Source organism: Lutjanus erythropterus, chromosome 7 (assembly GCF_056507025.1).
Source record: "Lutjanus erythropterus isolate fLutEry1 chromosome 7, fLutEry1.hap2, whole genome shotgun sequence".
In the NCBI taxonomy this organism is placed as follows: Eukaryota; Metazoa; Chordata; class Actinopteri; order Lutjaniformes; family Lutjanidae; genus Lutjanus; species Lutjanus erythropterus.
Genome location: NC_139323.1, coordinates 17,627,291 through 17,642,654, shown reverse-complemented (window position 1 = coordinate 17,642,654; position 15,364 = coordinate 17,627,291). Strand labels below are relative to the sequence as shown.

The 15,364-nt window shown below is 39.4% G+C and overlaps 1 protein-coding gene across 1 annotated transcript in view; it reads right to left on the bottom strand.

Moving 5' to 3' along the window:
• sema6bb (sema domain, transmembrane domain (TM), and cytoplasmic domain, (semaphorin) 6Bb) overlaps positions 1–15,364 on the bottom strand; it is a 182,650-nt gene that overhangs the window by 24,334 nt on the left and 142,952 nt on the right. Inside the window, exons 15-16 of the mRNA XM_084722985.1 lie at positions 14,053–14,130; positions 8,733–8,791 (exon numbers count right to left, since the gene is read on the bottom strand). Coding sequence (XP_084579111.1) covers positions 8,733–8,791; positions 14,053–14,130 — 137 coding nt within the window. The remainder of the gene's footprint in view (positions 1–8,732; positions 8,792–14,052; positions 14,131–15,364) is intronic.

Genomic DNA, 15,364 nt, shown 5'->3' with positions numbered 1-15,364 from the left:
TCTGTAGCAAGCATTAGCTAGTTAGCTCAGTTAGCTGTGGAGCTAGCTGCTTAATGAGCTGGTTCAGCCCCTGGGGTTGCCAGGAGCCAAACCCAGCAGGTTATCACAAAGATAATTCAAACAATTTCAACTTTCCATTAAAAGTGACTTAACTGACTAAATTACACTTAATGACAACAGTCATAAACATTCACAAACGTTCATGACATAGTTATGATGGTGTAATGACAGTCTTATGCACACCCCTTCAAATAAAGTTACCAAAAGTTTTTTTTCCCCTGCAACTTTGGAGAGATCTTTGTATATGTGCATATGACATAAAGTCCTGAACATTACTGTTCGTGCTTGTGTCTGCAATAAAATGTGACCTCAGTAGGTGGAAATGCACAGTTTGATGCCAGAAGAGCTGCATCACTTCTCCACATTTTATGCAAGTGTGTTTGTTTGGATCCACTACAATGAAGTTAGCTTGTGTAGCGCCTGACAGAAAGCAGAGCCCATAAGCTAATATACCTACTTTGCACACACACACTTATGCACACGCACTCACATAATTGAACCCAGTTATTCCTCTGACCTCATCTCTTTCATCAAAGTGTCCCTCCCACAACACATCGTCTCCATTAGACATCGTGTTTCCAAACTCTGCTTTGATCACAGCGGGTTTAGAGGGACGGCACGTCTCTACATACTAATATTAGGTGTGTGTGTGTGCGCGTGTGTGCGTGCGTGTGTGTTTGTAGTGTGATCTTTGTTTTTTTTAATAAATCCACAGACGGCCATGCATAACCACAAGGCAATCTCCTTAGTTAAACTCGACTTCCTCGTATAGTTTCTCATAATTAAATTGATCTGCCACTGTGGTCTTCTGACACTGCAGAAAGACCACAGTGGCAAGGGTATACATAAGACCAGCATTACACTGTTATAACCATGTTATGATACCTGTCATGAACAAGAAGGAATCCTTATGGATGTTTATGACTGTTGTCAGTAAGTGTTATTCAGTCAATTACATCATCTTTAATGCAAAGTTAATATTGTTTGAGACATCTTTGTTATGACTTGTCATTAACCAACCTGTCAGTGTTTTTGTAATGACAACATGACATTATCAAACTGAAAGAACTGCTCAGCTTAATGTTTCAACATGACATTAAACTATTATACTTGGTTGGTTTTGACACTGGTGGTCATAAGACCATTATAAGTGTGTCATCATTATTTTCCTTGACCTCATGTAAAATGGTACATTTTGAACTTGTCACAAAGATATTATTACATTTTATTACACATATGCTTCTGTAAGAGTTTTTGTAACATCTTGATCAATTACACTTAATGACAACAGTCATAAACAGTCAAAAACAGTCAAAATAATTCTTCATTTTCATGACATGGTTATGACAGTATAATGAGTTTTGTGTACATCCCTTCAGCTAAATCTTACTGACATTTTTATTCAGCAGTGTAAGAAATGTGTTAAATTCATCAACATGTTTGCCAAATGAATAAAAACTAAATGGTAGAAAACAAAGATGTAGATGCTGGTGTGAGGTAAGGAGAAGGGCGGCAGCTCTGTGATATACGAAAAGAGAAGATTAAGAGGACGTGAGGCAGGTGGCGTACATCACCTCGACAGAGTTACAGCCTGGCCACAAGCCCACTGAGGAGGCCAGTGACAGCGCCGTGACACAGGAGACGCCGGTGGCACTCTCAGTCCATTTGTCACACCGGCCCAGTCTGGCACCCATGAAAACAGCCGCTCCTCTCCCTTTCCCGCGACTCCTTCCGCTCTCCAAGCTTTCATCCACCCTCGCCCTCGTCTTTTCTCCGTTTCCTATGTGATTACCCCCACCACCTCCCTTTTCTTTCCTCCTCTGACCTCCCTCTTTCACTCCCCTCTTCCTATCACTCTGCTTCTTTTCTTATTCACCCTCATGACTCCACACTTCTGATCCCCTGAACCGTTTCACCCTTTCCATCCTCAAAGTTTGCCTTCTTCCTGTGATCTCTCAATCTCTTTTTGCTCTGCTCTCTCTACTCCTGGATCTGATTTACCCAGCCTCCCCCTCCCCGTGCTCGCTCCTCTCAGGCCCATTCCTTTCCCCTTGCAGAATCACCCTTGATATCTATTCGACTGCCATCAGCCCGAGGAGAGATGAAAATCGATTCTCCCTCCAGCAACTGCTCCTCTCTGGCTAAGGAGAAAGGGGAGGCAGTTAGCTGGGCTCTAAGTAAGGCCGTCCATCCATCTCCCTTTGAGGTCTGACGGCAAGGCTGCTCTGAAGTGTGTGTAGCACTGACTGTGACTGGAGAGAGATGAAGCATGAGGCAGAGGAGAGGCAGAGGAGTAAAGACTAAGGCACAATAAATAACTTGTTCTTTTTCAGACACGTTGCAAAGCCAGAACTAGCATAATTACATCCCCTTAAAGAACTGAATATAACCAGCCAGACCTTAATCTTAAAGAGCCAATTCATCCCAATTACTAACAACTTCTTTCTCACTTACACTGCCTCTAGCAGTATCTGCTCATGCAGACAGCTCTGCTTTTACTTGGCCAGGTTTTCAGATATGTCTCTGAGATTTCTTGCCAGCACCAACACAACTGAGGAGACTGAAATTTTTGTTTCTAGCACTCACAGCAGTGAAAAATAACTTTGAGAGTAAATGCCTGCAAAATGAAGAAAAAAAAAGAGGCTCAGATGGGGGAAAAAAAGGATCCATTTAATACATATTTAAAAGGTGACAAACTGTGAAAACATTTCAGTTGTAGGACCATTGTCAACCTGGCAGAACTAATGCCCCATTTCTTTCAAAAAATATTTCACTGGAACTACTTTGTATTCGAGAAATATTCCCTCAAAATCAGAGCAAGCAAAACAAATCGCTATCGGGGCTGGATGCTACTAGAAGTAGTGAGAAGATTTGTATTTCATAATTAAAGTGAAATGTATGTCACTTATTCTCAACCTTTTTGGTTTGGGATCCGATAAAATGAAGAAAAAAATATGTAATTGCAACTGATATTGCAAATATCAGATTGCAGCCCTGTCTACTAGAAATCCGATAAATAATGCCAACTGAAAAATGGCGACCAAATTAAGGTTTACTATTATAGGATCAGTGTGTACAGTGTAGTGGCATCTAGCAGTGAGCTTGCAGATTGCAAACACCTCGTCCCGCTGTCCCCTTCCATTTTTTAAGACCTTTCAAAGATTATAAATGCGGTTTCAGACCTATTTCACATCCATACTGGCAAAAAAAAGTACAAAGTTTTTAGCAATGTTTGAGTCAGGGACCATGGTTTGAAACAGCTCATCTGTCTTAGCTGCTTTTATATGAGTGATGTCTAACTACCCAGTGTAAAATCCACTAGCCGGGTGTGATCCAGTAAACTCTGGTTACTGGTTTCATGTTGGCTACTGTAGAAACATGGTAGTGCAACATGACAGAGGACCTGCGCCCTCAGTAGATATAAAGGGCTCATTCTAAGGTAATGTTAATGATTCTTATTTTTCAGGTGATTATACACCAATAAAACAAAAATCATAAATCCCAGTAGGTCTAAGGACCTTTTAAGATAATGGGGAAATGTTCTTTAACATACCTTGTGAGTCACAAAAATGTTGATACAGGAGGTATCAGCAAAGTATTCAGTGATTTCATTCGTTTTCTGTTAAAATAGGCAATCTTGTAATACATTCTCCACTCGCAGTGATAACGACATTATTCAACTATTTTATAATAATGTTTAGGCACAGAAAAAGTCAGCAGTTAACTGCAACACTGGACATAATTGACATTGAACCAAAATCATGATCTTTTATCCTTAACCAAAGGGCTTTTGTTTGCTCTAACCCTAACCACAGACCTGCACAGTCCTGCTCTTTGTATGTCTGTTATCCACCCCGAACACCTCCTTCGACTACAGCACAGTATAAAGGTCATTTACTCAAAGAAACGTTTGTGTCATTATGTTTCCCTCAAAAATGGTTTGTTGTTGCAAATCGGTTATATATAAATATAATTTTTAGGGGAAAAGTGTTGCAAAATTGCATACATCTATAAGTAGTTGAAACTTTTCAGATTGTATTCGTATATCAGTATACGTAGATATGAATAACAGTGTTTTATCTTCTTTCCAGTCTTATTAATAATCTTGTGACCCCTCTGATTTATCCTGTGATACACTGAGTCATCCCAGTCCACGGGTTGGACACCTCTGATTTAAGTGACACTTGTTACCTCATGTCTAACCATAATCACGATTAAAAATGTGGTAATTTATGCTTACTGACTGTTGAAGATAGATATGTGTGTGAATTTCGATTGAAGCCTGTGATGAGGGGATAATTTTGTTTGACACGCAGCTGCAGAAAAAGACTCCTCTTGCAGAAAAGAAGTGAGCAAAGGGAGAGTGAAAATGAGATTGCTGAATTTCCCCAAAGAGAGATAGATAGGCCAGAGCATATCTCACCTCCCATCTGCTGGGTCAAGATACAGACAGGTGGAATGAGTCCAATATACAGATATGAAATATTCAGCAACCAAAAGCCTGTTGTCTATTCCTGAAAAGCCAGGTCCCTGGAGAGTTTGTGCTCGGTCTGTGTGAACATATGTGTGTGTTTGTGGATACACAGATGAATCATATGTGTCATGTGTAGCGCACATGAAGAGAAGCTGATAAGAAGACGCTCACAGACACATATAGAGCGGCTGTGCAGGCACTTTTCAAAGTCTTAACGGTGTCAGTGACAGTTTGTCATAACAAGCTCATTGAAGCTGAGCCTCTCTGTCTTCGTCTGACTGAATATTGCATTTGCAGATGGCTGAAAAAAATCTTTGTCTTCCAGGAAGACAAAGAGAGATGGACTAAGCGTTAACTAGGAACAGGAAACACTGAGGAGAACATCCATATCAGAGACAATGAAAGTGTCAAATAAAAAAAAAAGAGATATGATGAAGAGATAGGCGGTGGCACCAAGTTCATCACAATACCTGAGACAAAGTGCCGTCTAAGTGTTGGTGGCAGCCATGAGACAGATGCTGCCTCACATTCCTGCCGTGCCAAACCCGGCAGCTCTCGTTCATCTAGTGACAACGGAGCTCACCTCTGTCAACAGAGTTCAGCTCGGGCATATTTCATGACCGGATCAGACGCAGGAGCAAACATGCCTCAGAGCTCAGATATTCCTCAAAGGCAGCGGAGACGGGGAGCAAAACAGCTCTTCTCCATCTGACACCGGTCCAAAAGGAGCAGCCATCAGGGCACGGCGTGCTTTCATCTCTGTGTAACTGAGATTGTTTGATGTGTACAAATCTGAACATTCATATTCTGCTTCATATTTTTGTGGCCAGTTAAAAGAAGCACTCCACACATTTTACAGCCTGGGAACCAGACAAATCTGCAAGAACACTTTTTATTTGCTCTGGCAGATTTATCTGGCACCATGGACCTCTTCAGACCAGTTATAACCTCTTATCTAACATGGGGTGGGTTTATTACAATGACTGACACCAGTTTAGATTCAAAAACGTCACACGTTACACTTCTCGAGCACAAAACACCAGGCTCACGAAACAGATCAAACTGTGAAATTAGGCCATGCTGATCAAATATGAATCACTGAACTGCCTATTTCCTGACACCAATATTTCATGTAATGTTTAGCAGTAATTTGAGATGATGTAATTTGAGGTTTTCTTCAGGTTTCCCATCAAAAACATGTATGCTTCGTCAATTCTCCAGTTAGTGCTGGCTTAGAACTGAGGCTGGTCCATTGATGCTGCACAGTGGCTGCCTGCTGCTACTAATACTAGGATGGGTTAAATGCTGAGACTGAATCTGATGGTGCTGTACATGCCATCATAACTTTGGCCTTTATCCTTGTTTCTTTTCGCTTGAAAATGAATCAAGCACCACCCCAACTTGGTATTTTGGTCTGCATCCATTGACAACACCCCTTGAAAACTGAAAATGAACAGAGACATTCAAGACTAATTCACATGTGTGAATTGGTCTGCCGAGGCCAGGCTATTTTACATGTCCAAGTCAATTTATCATGGCAAAAACTACACTGCTTGTTAAGAGTTCTGTCTTTTGATGCTCTGGAAGGAGTTTTGTTAAGTCTGAATAAAGACACTGTCAAGTTGTATTATGGGAAATGTAGGACGCAACGTTTTGGGGCTTGGCCCAGTTAGAGATAACTGATTGTGTATCTCTAATGTGTCTCACAAAGCAAACAGGTCTCGAGTAAATCAGTTGCATACTTATTGTGAAAGAAATGAAAATAATAATCCTGAAAACTGTGTTTTTTTCGGTGACTGAAAACTATGATTATTTGTGCTAAAGTAAGAGCTGCCTCTTCATGAATAAATGGGTCAGTATGCTGCTTTGGGAGAAGTAAATTGAATTTGTCCAGATTGTGATCTAGGGGGAATACAAGAACAAGACTCAATTTATTTTGGTTTTTTTCTTTTGCCCGACGCATATGAATTTTTTCATCTTTAGTTCAGTGTCATAAGATACAATTGAGATAATGGATACGGATGACTTACAATGATCTGAAATAGTTGTTTGAATATAGGACATTCAGGTTGGCAAGTTATTTTATGGGTACTAAAGAAGAAAAACACGTATACGTAAGGATCAATGGGCCTGATGCAAGAATGTTTTCTTATTCTGATATTAATTTTCTTTATTTTATATGGTGTCAGGTTCAGCAAACACTCCTCAGCTTCCCATAACTGTCTTTGTACACGTGTGTATTTGAGTGGAAGGTCATGCACTCTAATTGTAAATGAACATAATTAATGCCCTAATTAAACCATATAGATTTATACATCCTGACCCATATGTCAGGAAGGGTTTATTCATGAAAACTGCATCAGAGAGTAAAAAGGAGAACTTTCTGAGATTGAAGCCCTGTTTCGGAGATCCTTATTGAAAAATCTATCACTTTAACAGCATCAGGAGTGGAACTAAGGGACAAGCCAAGCTAAGGAATGGGAAAAAATAATGAATGCAAGCAACGTGACTGATTGCAACGGGAGGAGCAAAATGCTCAGCTGTGCGTGCATGCCCAGTAGGGTCAACGGGTTACAAATCACAGAACAAATCTATTCACACAAGTGGTTCTTGCATGAGGCGCAATATTTGTTTTCACACAATCACGCTACCTCAATTGTGATAAACACAGCTGGAATGTGTTTCCTGTTGATGTTCTACAAAGGTGTCTAATAATCCCATGAGGAATGGGCCGTGAGATAGCATGACACACATTTATTCTTTTGGCACACGCTTTTGAACAAAATGATGTACAACTGAAGCACAAGCCGACCCACATTAGACCGGGGCGAAGCGTTGTGATGATCTACAGTGTGCAGTTAGTTGAAAAAAAAAAATAGCTACCTTCTGTAGCGGTGTCATTCCGCTCTTTGACCCCGAGACCTCACGCCAGAGGTCAATATATAACAAGTATAAGAAGAGGATCTGAGACTAGAGCTTGTAAAACACTCCATTAGCACTGAGCAAGAATAATTATGTTCATCCCTCACCCACTGGTGTACTACAGAAGTGGAGTAATGATCATAGAAGTTGCACTTTTTAATTACAAGCTTCCTGCACATGAGTGTGTATTTGCTGAGTTCCCTCGTGGAGAAGATATTTCTCAGATTTCTCATCTACTTTATGTTATTTTACAAAAACTAACTTGCAGGAATCTAAAGCAAGAGTCATGCACAACATGATCTGTTTTGAATATAATAATAAGCCCCTTTGGAAGATCATGGGTTTCACTTCAGGGGCCAGACCAGCAGTTTGAATAAGATCCCCCACATGTTCTATAAGCAGTTACACATGGGCTCACCGAAGACAAATAACTAGCTTAACTTCACCATGCATAGAGTGAGCATCAGCCATCAGTAACAGAGGCCGTCCCCTGTGGTTTTGGCGGTCAGAGGACCTGAAGTGAGAGCGCAGCATCAAACAGAGCGCCCATCTGAAACAGGATTAGAGTTGTACGCGAGTTGCGATTATGCAATATTTATCTGTTCTTTTCTCAGGGAGCACGGCACATGAACTCGGGGAACTTTCAGAAGCACAGGATTAATTTGCACGCATTGGAATTAGCGCTCAGATCAAAGAGAGGGGGTGTCATGGGAGTATCCAAAACCTCTGTGTATCTAGAATAGAGATTTCTCTTTGCTGTGTACCACTTCTATTTTCATAATGATATGGAGAGAGAAAAAAAGGGAAACATCAAGGGGAATTCAAGCTGGAGTTGAATATAATTAACTACATGTATATGCAACAAAAACCTACCAGACCAAAGCAAAGATAGTATACAAGTGTGGACAGAGTAAACAGCGAGGGGAACAAAGTTAGCTAAAATATACACAGGGATTTTCTTGCCAGCTAGGAGACAAAATGAGACTAGCAGACCGTCTTGGTGTTGGATCTTGGTGGTTACTCTTGGGAGAAGTGAGAAACTACAGAGCACGGAGGTGAACTGGGACTTGTCTCTGTGTTTATTTGTGGATTTCCTCAGTATAAACTGTAACTACCAGGCTCTTCCTCTCTTTTTACTGTATTGTTGTTTACCCTGAAGGTCCACGAGTTATATAAGGATCTGGGCAAAGACAAGAGAGCTATTAGCTCTAACACTTGTTGGCAGACACACACGCAGAGACACACACACACACAGACTGAGAATCAGTCCTCTTACCGTCACAGTCGCCCAAGTGGGCCACGTTTCCCTGTTCAACATCTTGCTCGAACGGCAGTCTGCAGAGGAGAAGAGACACAGTCATTAATCAGAAGACACAGAGGCACAGCGACTCGGCCACTGACACACAGCACAGATCCACTCTGATAGAGGAAAACTATCTCAATGTTACAGCAGAGGACAAGCTACAAGAGAGCTTATATCTCTACAAGCTCCTTTAACACCGAGATGGTAAGAGTCCCTGTTTCTATTTTGACAAAGTAGAATAAAAAAAAAAAAAACAGTTCAAACAGGAAAACTCAAGAGGCCCTTGAGCTGCTTAATATCCTGCAATAATCACAATTATAATTTAGAGATAACCACTTATGCCTGCAGGGTCATTAATTATGTTAATTAAGGCGCTGAATTGCAAATATATCTAAGTCAGCATAGAATTTGTATTGGTCTAAAAACAAACTCCACGTCTTCAAGTATTAAAGAGTTTCAAGAAAATCTGTTTTAGTCATTAAGGCAGGGAGGTGCTTTAAAAATTCTAGATTACCATATCAGTTTTATGGAAAACCTGTACCTAAAATAAAGGAACTTGTCAAGTAAATGTTTAACATAACGTCAAACTTAACTCATATTCTATAATTCTGCAGAAATAACAACATATCTTATTTCTACAACTCTATCCCTGTGCTTTAAAACTCATTTCCCATTCGGGCGACTGGGGAGCCTGGAAAACCCAGAGGACAATAACATATGATGAGGTGAAGAAACAAAGAGGAAATGAGAACAGCACACAGACCAGGTGCGCACAAAGAAAAACACAACTGCTCTTAATCATGGCTCACATCGAGGAAAACAGCACCAGTTGCGAAGGACAGGCTATGTGAGTTTGTGTGTGTGAGCGAGCGCACAAATAAATAAACCTACAGGCTTCATTGAGCACAGAGAACATTTACAATGAGGACATGTGAGTGGAAAATAAAACACGCCCGCGCAACAACTCAACTCTATGAAAGGTACAGAAAAGACCTCTGATAAGGAACAATTACATGTGGACAAAATGTCATTTACACTGGAGACAATGGGGACATCACACCACCAGCACTTTTTGAAATGGCCGATTTGTCCCGATCACTTCTTTAAAAGCATAATTTGTGAAAAATTGCTTGCACTGAAAAATGCAAAAAAAAAAAAAAATTCTGATTGTTTCTTTACACAATAAGAAAACGCACAATGTGTCATGATTGATTGAACTTGACTCACAAACTCTTATTAACTCTGTTTCTCAGATGTTATGCAGCATTTAAAACAAGGCAGTTTAATTTAAGGATCTAAAGGAAAAGTTGATTTATTATCTTTCACTAAGGTTGGCAGGGTAGCAAACAATGCTAAAGTAATTTCTTTAGTTGTTTCTATTTTGTCATATTTGATACTTGATACTGATACACCCTGTTATCACAGGGTGACTGACATGCACCGGTGCTTCCTACAGTAGATGTGATATTGGCTTTGTTTTAACTGACTGACATGCTGTTGCAGCTGTGGATATGATGAATGACTGTCAGTTTTGCTGTTGATGCACTTTCGATACGCCGTTATGCATTTCTTTTCCTGACCAGCTGTAATCATCTTGGCTACTTTCACCACCTGCTTCCAGCCCGATCAAAACGTTAGCTTTTAATGTAGCAATAATAATGTATATATTACAATCAGAAACACATAATGCGATACACCTTCTAATTAATTTGTAAACAAACCTGGCTCACATAAGGTTTCAATTCCGATTTTAATGTTGGTTATCTAATGTGGGGAAGTTGTAGCCACATGCTGACAAATCAGCACCATACATAATGTCAAACTAACAAAAGTGGTAATTTTGTGCTTTTTTATGCTTGATGGAAGCTGACAAAACAAGTTTCCACCCTAAAATCTAGATTCACCCCAGACAGTGTGTTAAAGGAACAGTTAGATTTCCATATTTCGTGTTCCTGCTGAGAGTTAGATGAGAAGATTAATACCACACTTCTCTTTGTACAGTAAAAATACTAGAGCCAAGAGATGTTTAGCTTAGCTTAGCATACAGACTGTAAACAGCTAGTCTGACTCTGTCCAGACACAAGAAGCTGCTATGCTCTTGTTTGTCCTCAAAAATCAAAGTGTGACACAAGAAGTTTTGGTTTTACCAAGAATTGTGGACTGGAACAATTTCTCGGCTTGGCCTACAAAACCCTCAACAAGAGAGCCAACAAGTGTATTTCCAAAACTGTTGAACTATTCCTTAAATAAACTGACATATTTTTAAAGAAATATGTGCCCTTATCATTTATCAGGGCACATATTTTTAGAATTAGGTACATTTAAACTGCCTCAGACTTGACTTAAACTTGTGACTGAACAGTTCAGACTTATCTTAGTAAAAATCCTTTGCATCAATGAGCACTTGGCAGCAGAGATGCTCAGGTGACTTAATTCAAGTCTGTGTACTCATTTAAAGAACATGAAATAGAAATGTCAGCTTATATAAATAGGAGTATGCACACACATTCAAAATAAAGAGGGGCAGGCGCTGAATCGTAAGTGAGCAAATAGTGAAATAGACAATTAAAAAAAAAAAATCTTGCACAGTCCAAGCTCCAATTTCTACTTATTTAATACACCAAGGTAGTGCCATTTCAAGCAACACAGGTCTTTATCAGGCAGCTCACTTAAAGTTGCAGTCCTTCAGGGTATCAGGCATCTTTTAAATACTGTCCAACATTTTTTTTACTTACAAAGGAAAATCTTTACATTTTCTGGTTGATATGAGCGGAGATGACAAATGAAAGATGTGCATGTTTTAATATATGTTACTCTGCTTGATCTTTTGTGGTTATTATTCAGTCAAAACCACTGACAACACTTTTAAAGTTCTACACGGTTCCACAAATACTGCTGTTGCACTGGATCACTATTTGGCCTACAAACAACCTTTGTAAAACCAGAGCAGAAACTCCTGGAGGAAGCTGAAAAAGCTCATTGGGACGAGTGACTGAGAAGTCAGTGTTCTGCAATTAGCTAAAGGCTCAGGCAGCACCGTAGCCAACACTCGTGCTTTTAATGCTTAGAAATCACGGTGACAAATGACTCTGAGTGCACCGTGAACCTACAGCGGTTGTCATCTTAATAAAGAATAATGGGTTGTGTTCAGTTGGCTGCCTCTCATGGACTGTGGATCATTTACTTTGTATACATTAGCTTTGCCCGTGGGTCTGTGCGTTCGTGCACGCATGTTCTTTTTTTGTTTGTTTTACAGAGTTTTTTTTTATTTCCAGCACGTTCTCACAGGTACACTGGCTCTATATTTAACAACTTCATAATAAAAGAGAGAATGATAAATACCATATGTTTATTCATGCTGAGTGGTGTTGACAGTTTTTGCAGCAATAATTCCAACTGGGGGAAGGTTTAGGAATCTTAGACCATGAATTGCAGGGCTGCAACTAACTATTATTTTCATTATAGATTAATCTGATGATTATTGTCACTGTTAATCAATTTATTGTTTAGTCTATCAAATGTAAAAAAAGTTAAAAAAGTAAAAAAGGTCATGACAATTTCCCAGAGCCCTAGGGGTGTCCCGATCCGATATTGATATCAGATATCGGTCTGATATCAGCCAAAAATCTGATTTTATTGGACTGCATCTAAAATCTCCGATATAAGCGCTCCGATAAGCAGTCCATTTTCCGCTCCAGCACTTCTATCCATAGGTGACTCTGGTTGCTGACTATTGTTCTCTATTTGAGTAACGTCACTTGATTAAGCCTTTTCTAACATTCCACACTACAAAATAAGTAATAAAAGTATGTATGATTCGTGCTGATATCGTATCGGAACGATATTGGTATTGGCCAGTACTCAAGGCTGCAATATCGGTATCGTATCGGAAGTGAAAAAGTTGTATCGGGACATACCTACAGAGCCCCAAGTGATCTTTAGGTTGCTTCTTTTGTCTAAGTAACAGTCCAAAACCCAAAGACTCTTATGGATATGGTTTATGGATAAATAGTTGAAATTCTAAGCTAAAAGTGATGGAAAAGTGGTTGAAATTGTTAGCTAACAGTAATCAAAGACCAGTTGCTTTGTCAGCATATTCTTGCAGAAGGTAAAGACAGTAAGAATTTTTGAATCGCCTTGTTAAGCAGTACAGTAATAGCACCAAACAAAACAAATATGGAGCATCCAAAAACACTGATTCCCACAACAATAAAACCAACATAAAACCATTTCCTCTCCTAGGAGGTAACAACAAAAACTACTTGAAAAAAAAAAAAATCCAAAACTTCTTTTTCCTCAAAAAGTGCCCGAACTACAATCTAACATTTTATAACATCTGAGCTCTCCTCAGGCGTCAGTTTGCAAAGAGAGGTTGCATTAGTCCACAAAGAGGAAATCCACAGTAACTCAATGCAAAATCGATTGCCAAGTTGACCGCCCTTGGTAAATCGAATCAGGACCAACACAGAGGCCTTTAATAGCATAAGCAGGCAGCCTGAGGTGGTCTTTAAGGCCCACGTTGTCTGTTCTGCTGGCACTACACCTGTGTTTTGAAGCCCTAACTCAATAAGCAGCCTGACTAAAGAGAGATTTGATTTCACTGGAGGGAGGCAGCCACGACGGGAGGTGAGCTGTCAAGACACACCGCCACATTTCAGTAGCAGGAGGAGAAAGAGGCCACACAAACATGCATACTCTCACATTCACACACACACACAAACACCTAGACATCACACTTTATTCAAATACATCCAGACAAGACGCTGTCGGGGTACCTGTGCATAACGCAGACAGTGTTACACAACAGAAACAAACACAAAACTTTGCACCAACACAGTGTTAAATGGCACCACTTGATAACAAGCAAAGTGAGAGAGCACAGTATTTTTTAACAGCAGCGGCAGACATCTTGAATCAATAAGTGTACACAGAGCAGACTGTGTGTGACAGGCTACTTAGAGGGCACAGATGTTACACAGAAGCTCAAATAGTCCCAGATAGAACCAAGGACTTCCAGACCAGATAAATAATACATGGGGCGGCTCAACGGGTGGTCTGCTAGGTGCGCTGTCAGAAAAATAACCTTGAGAGGAATGATAAAAGTATAAATAAATCAAAACAAAACAAGATGCAGGAAAAACAGTCGGATCAAAGAGAGAGAGCAGAGAAGGGTGGTAAAACAGCAAAACTTCAGATTGACAAACAGACACAAAATAATCCAGACAGAAGGCGTGTCAGTACTGCAGGCTGTATGAAGCGGTGATGTATACGTATGAATAGAGAGGTGTCGTACCTGGTTCCAGGTCTGAGGAAGGAGCAGGTGCTTCCTCTGGTCCAGCCACAGTACGGGTCCCTGGAGGCGATGCAGTTCCTGCAGAGACACAAACATTCACTTAATTGAATCCCAGAGAGTCTTTGTTTCACTTAAAATTCCCCAAATACTGATTTTCTTAATCTTCACTACAACTTAAATCGGCACTCCACAAATTTCACACATGAAGTAAGAGCTGCATGTAACTGCTGATTTTCATTACTGATTAATTTATGTCATTAAGTTGATACAAGGCTCATACCAGGAACTACATATCTCATATCTGCAGTGGACCCTTTATAAAGCATTTAAATTGTGTATATTGTTTTACTTATGAAAGGAAAAACAAGACCGTGTTAATTCCAGCTAAATGCACTTATTTTGATTCATTTATAAAGTAGGCTAAAATGTTCTATACTGTTTTCCTGATGAGAGGAAATAAAAACAACTTAGCCTAAATGCATTTATTGCTCATTTATAAATTAACGCTCTCTCTCTCTCTGTCTCTGCCAGAATGCGAGTCTGCATCACTCTTTTCCCATCAATTCATCAATTAAAATCAATATAACAACTTTGACCATTACATTTTGTTTTTACTGGTTCTCTTGACTCGGGGTATTAAAGTTCAGTGATTTGATCTTAACGTGTTGCACCAACAATCTTAGCCCATGAATTACAAATCATGAATGCCAGTGCTTTACGGTGTTATCATTTCCCAATTTAATTGCTTATTTTTCCAGAATGCTATTCAAGTCAAGTCAAAGTTTATTTTTGTTTAATATAATATATTATAGCTATAACACAAAGCATCTCTCAAAGGGCCGTAATAAAATTTAATGAACAGTACAAGTAAAATATATAAAAATGTAAAATAGGGAGATAAACATGTATATATAAAAGATGACAAAAAATGTTATAAAATATATAAAAATATACAAAATATGCATATAATATGAACCCCTGTATATTTACACCTGGAACGAGATAAAAACACGAATATCCAAAAATGCATAACATATAGTACATATATGTAACCATGCACACACAGACACAACTGACAATAAGCTGTATAACCATAGTTTAATATTTGCGAAGACTAAGTGGGTTTTATTTTCATTCATTTCTAACTTCTTAAGACTTGAAACTTGCTTGATAATGTCATTCATCACAGTGAATATTTTGTCAACTACTCATTTAACAAGGTGGAAGCAAGGTGAAAATGAATTTGAAAGCAGAAGCTTTTTTTTAATTGCTGTCTTGTTAGAGGATTAAAGAAATTCTGGGAATTAAGTTT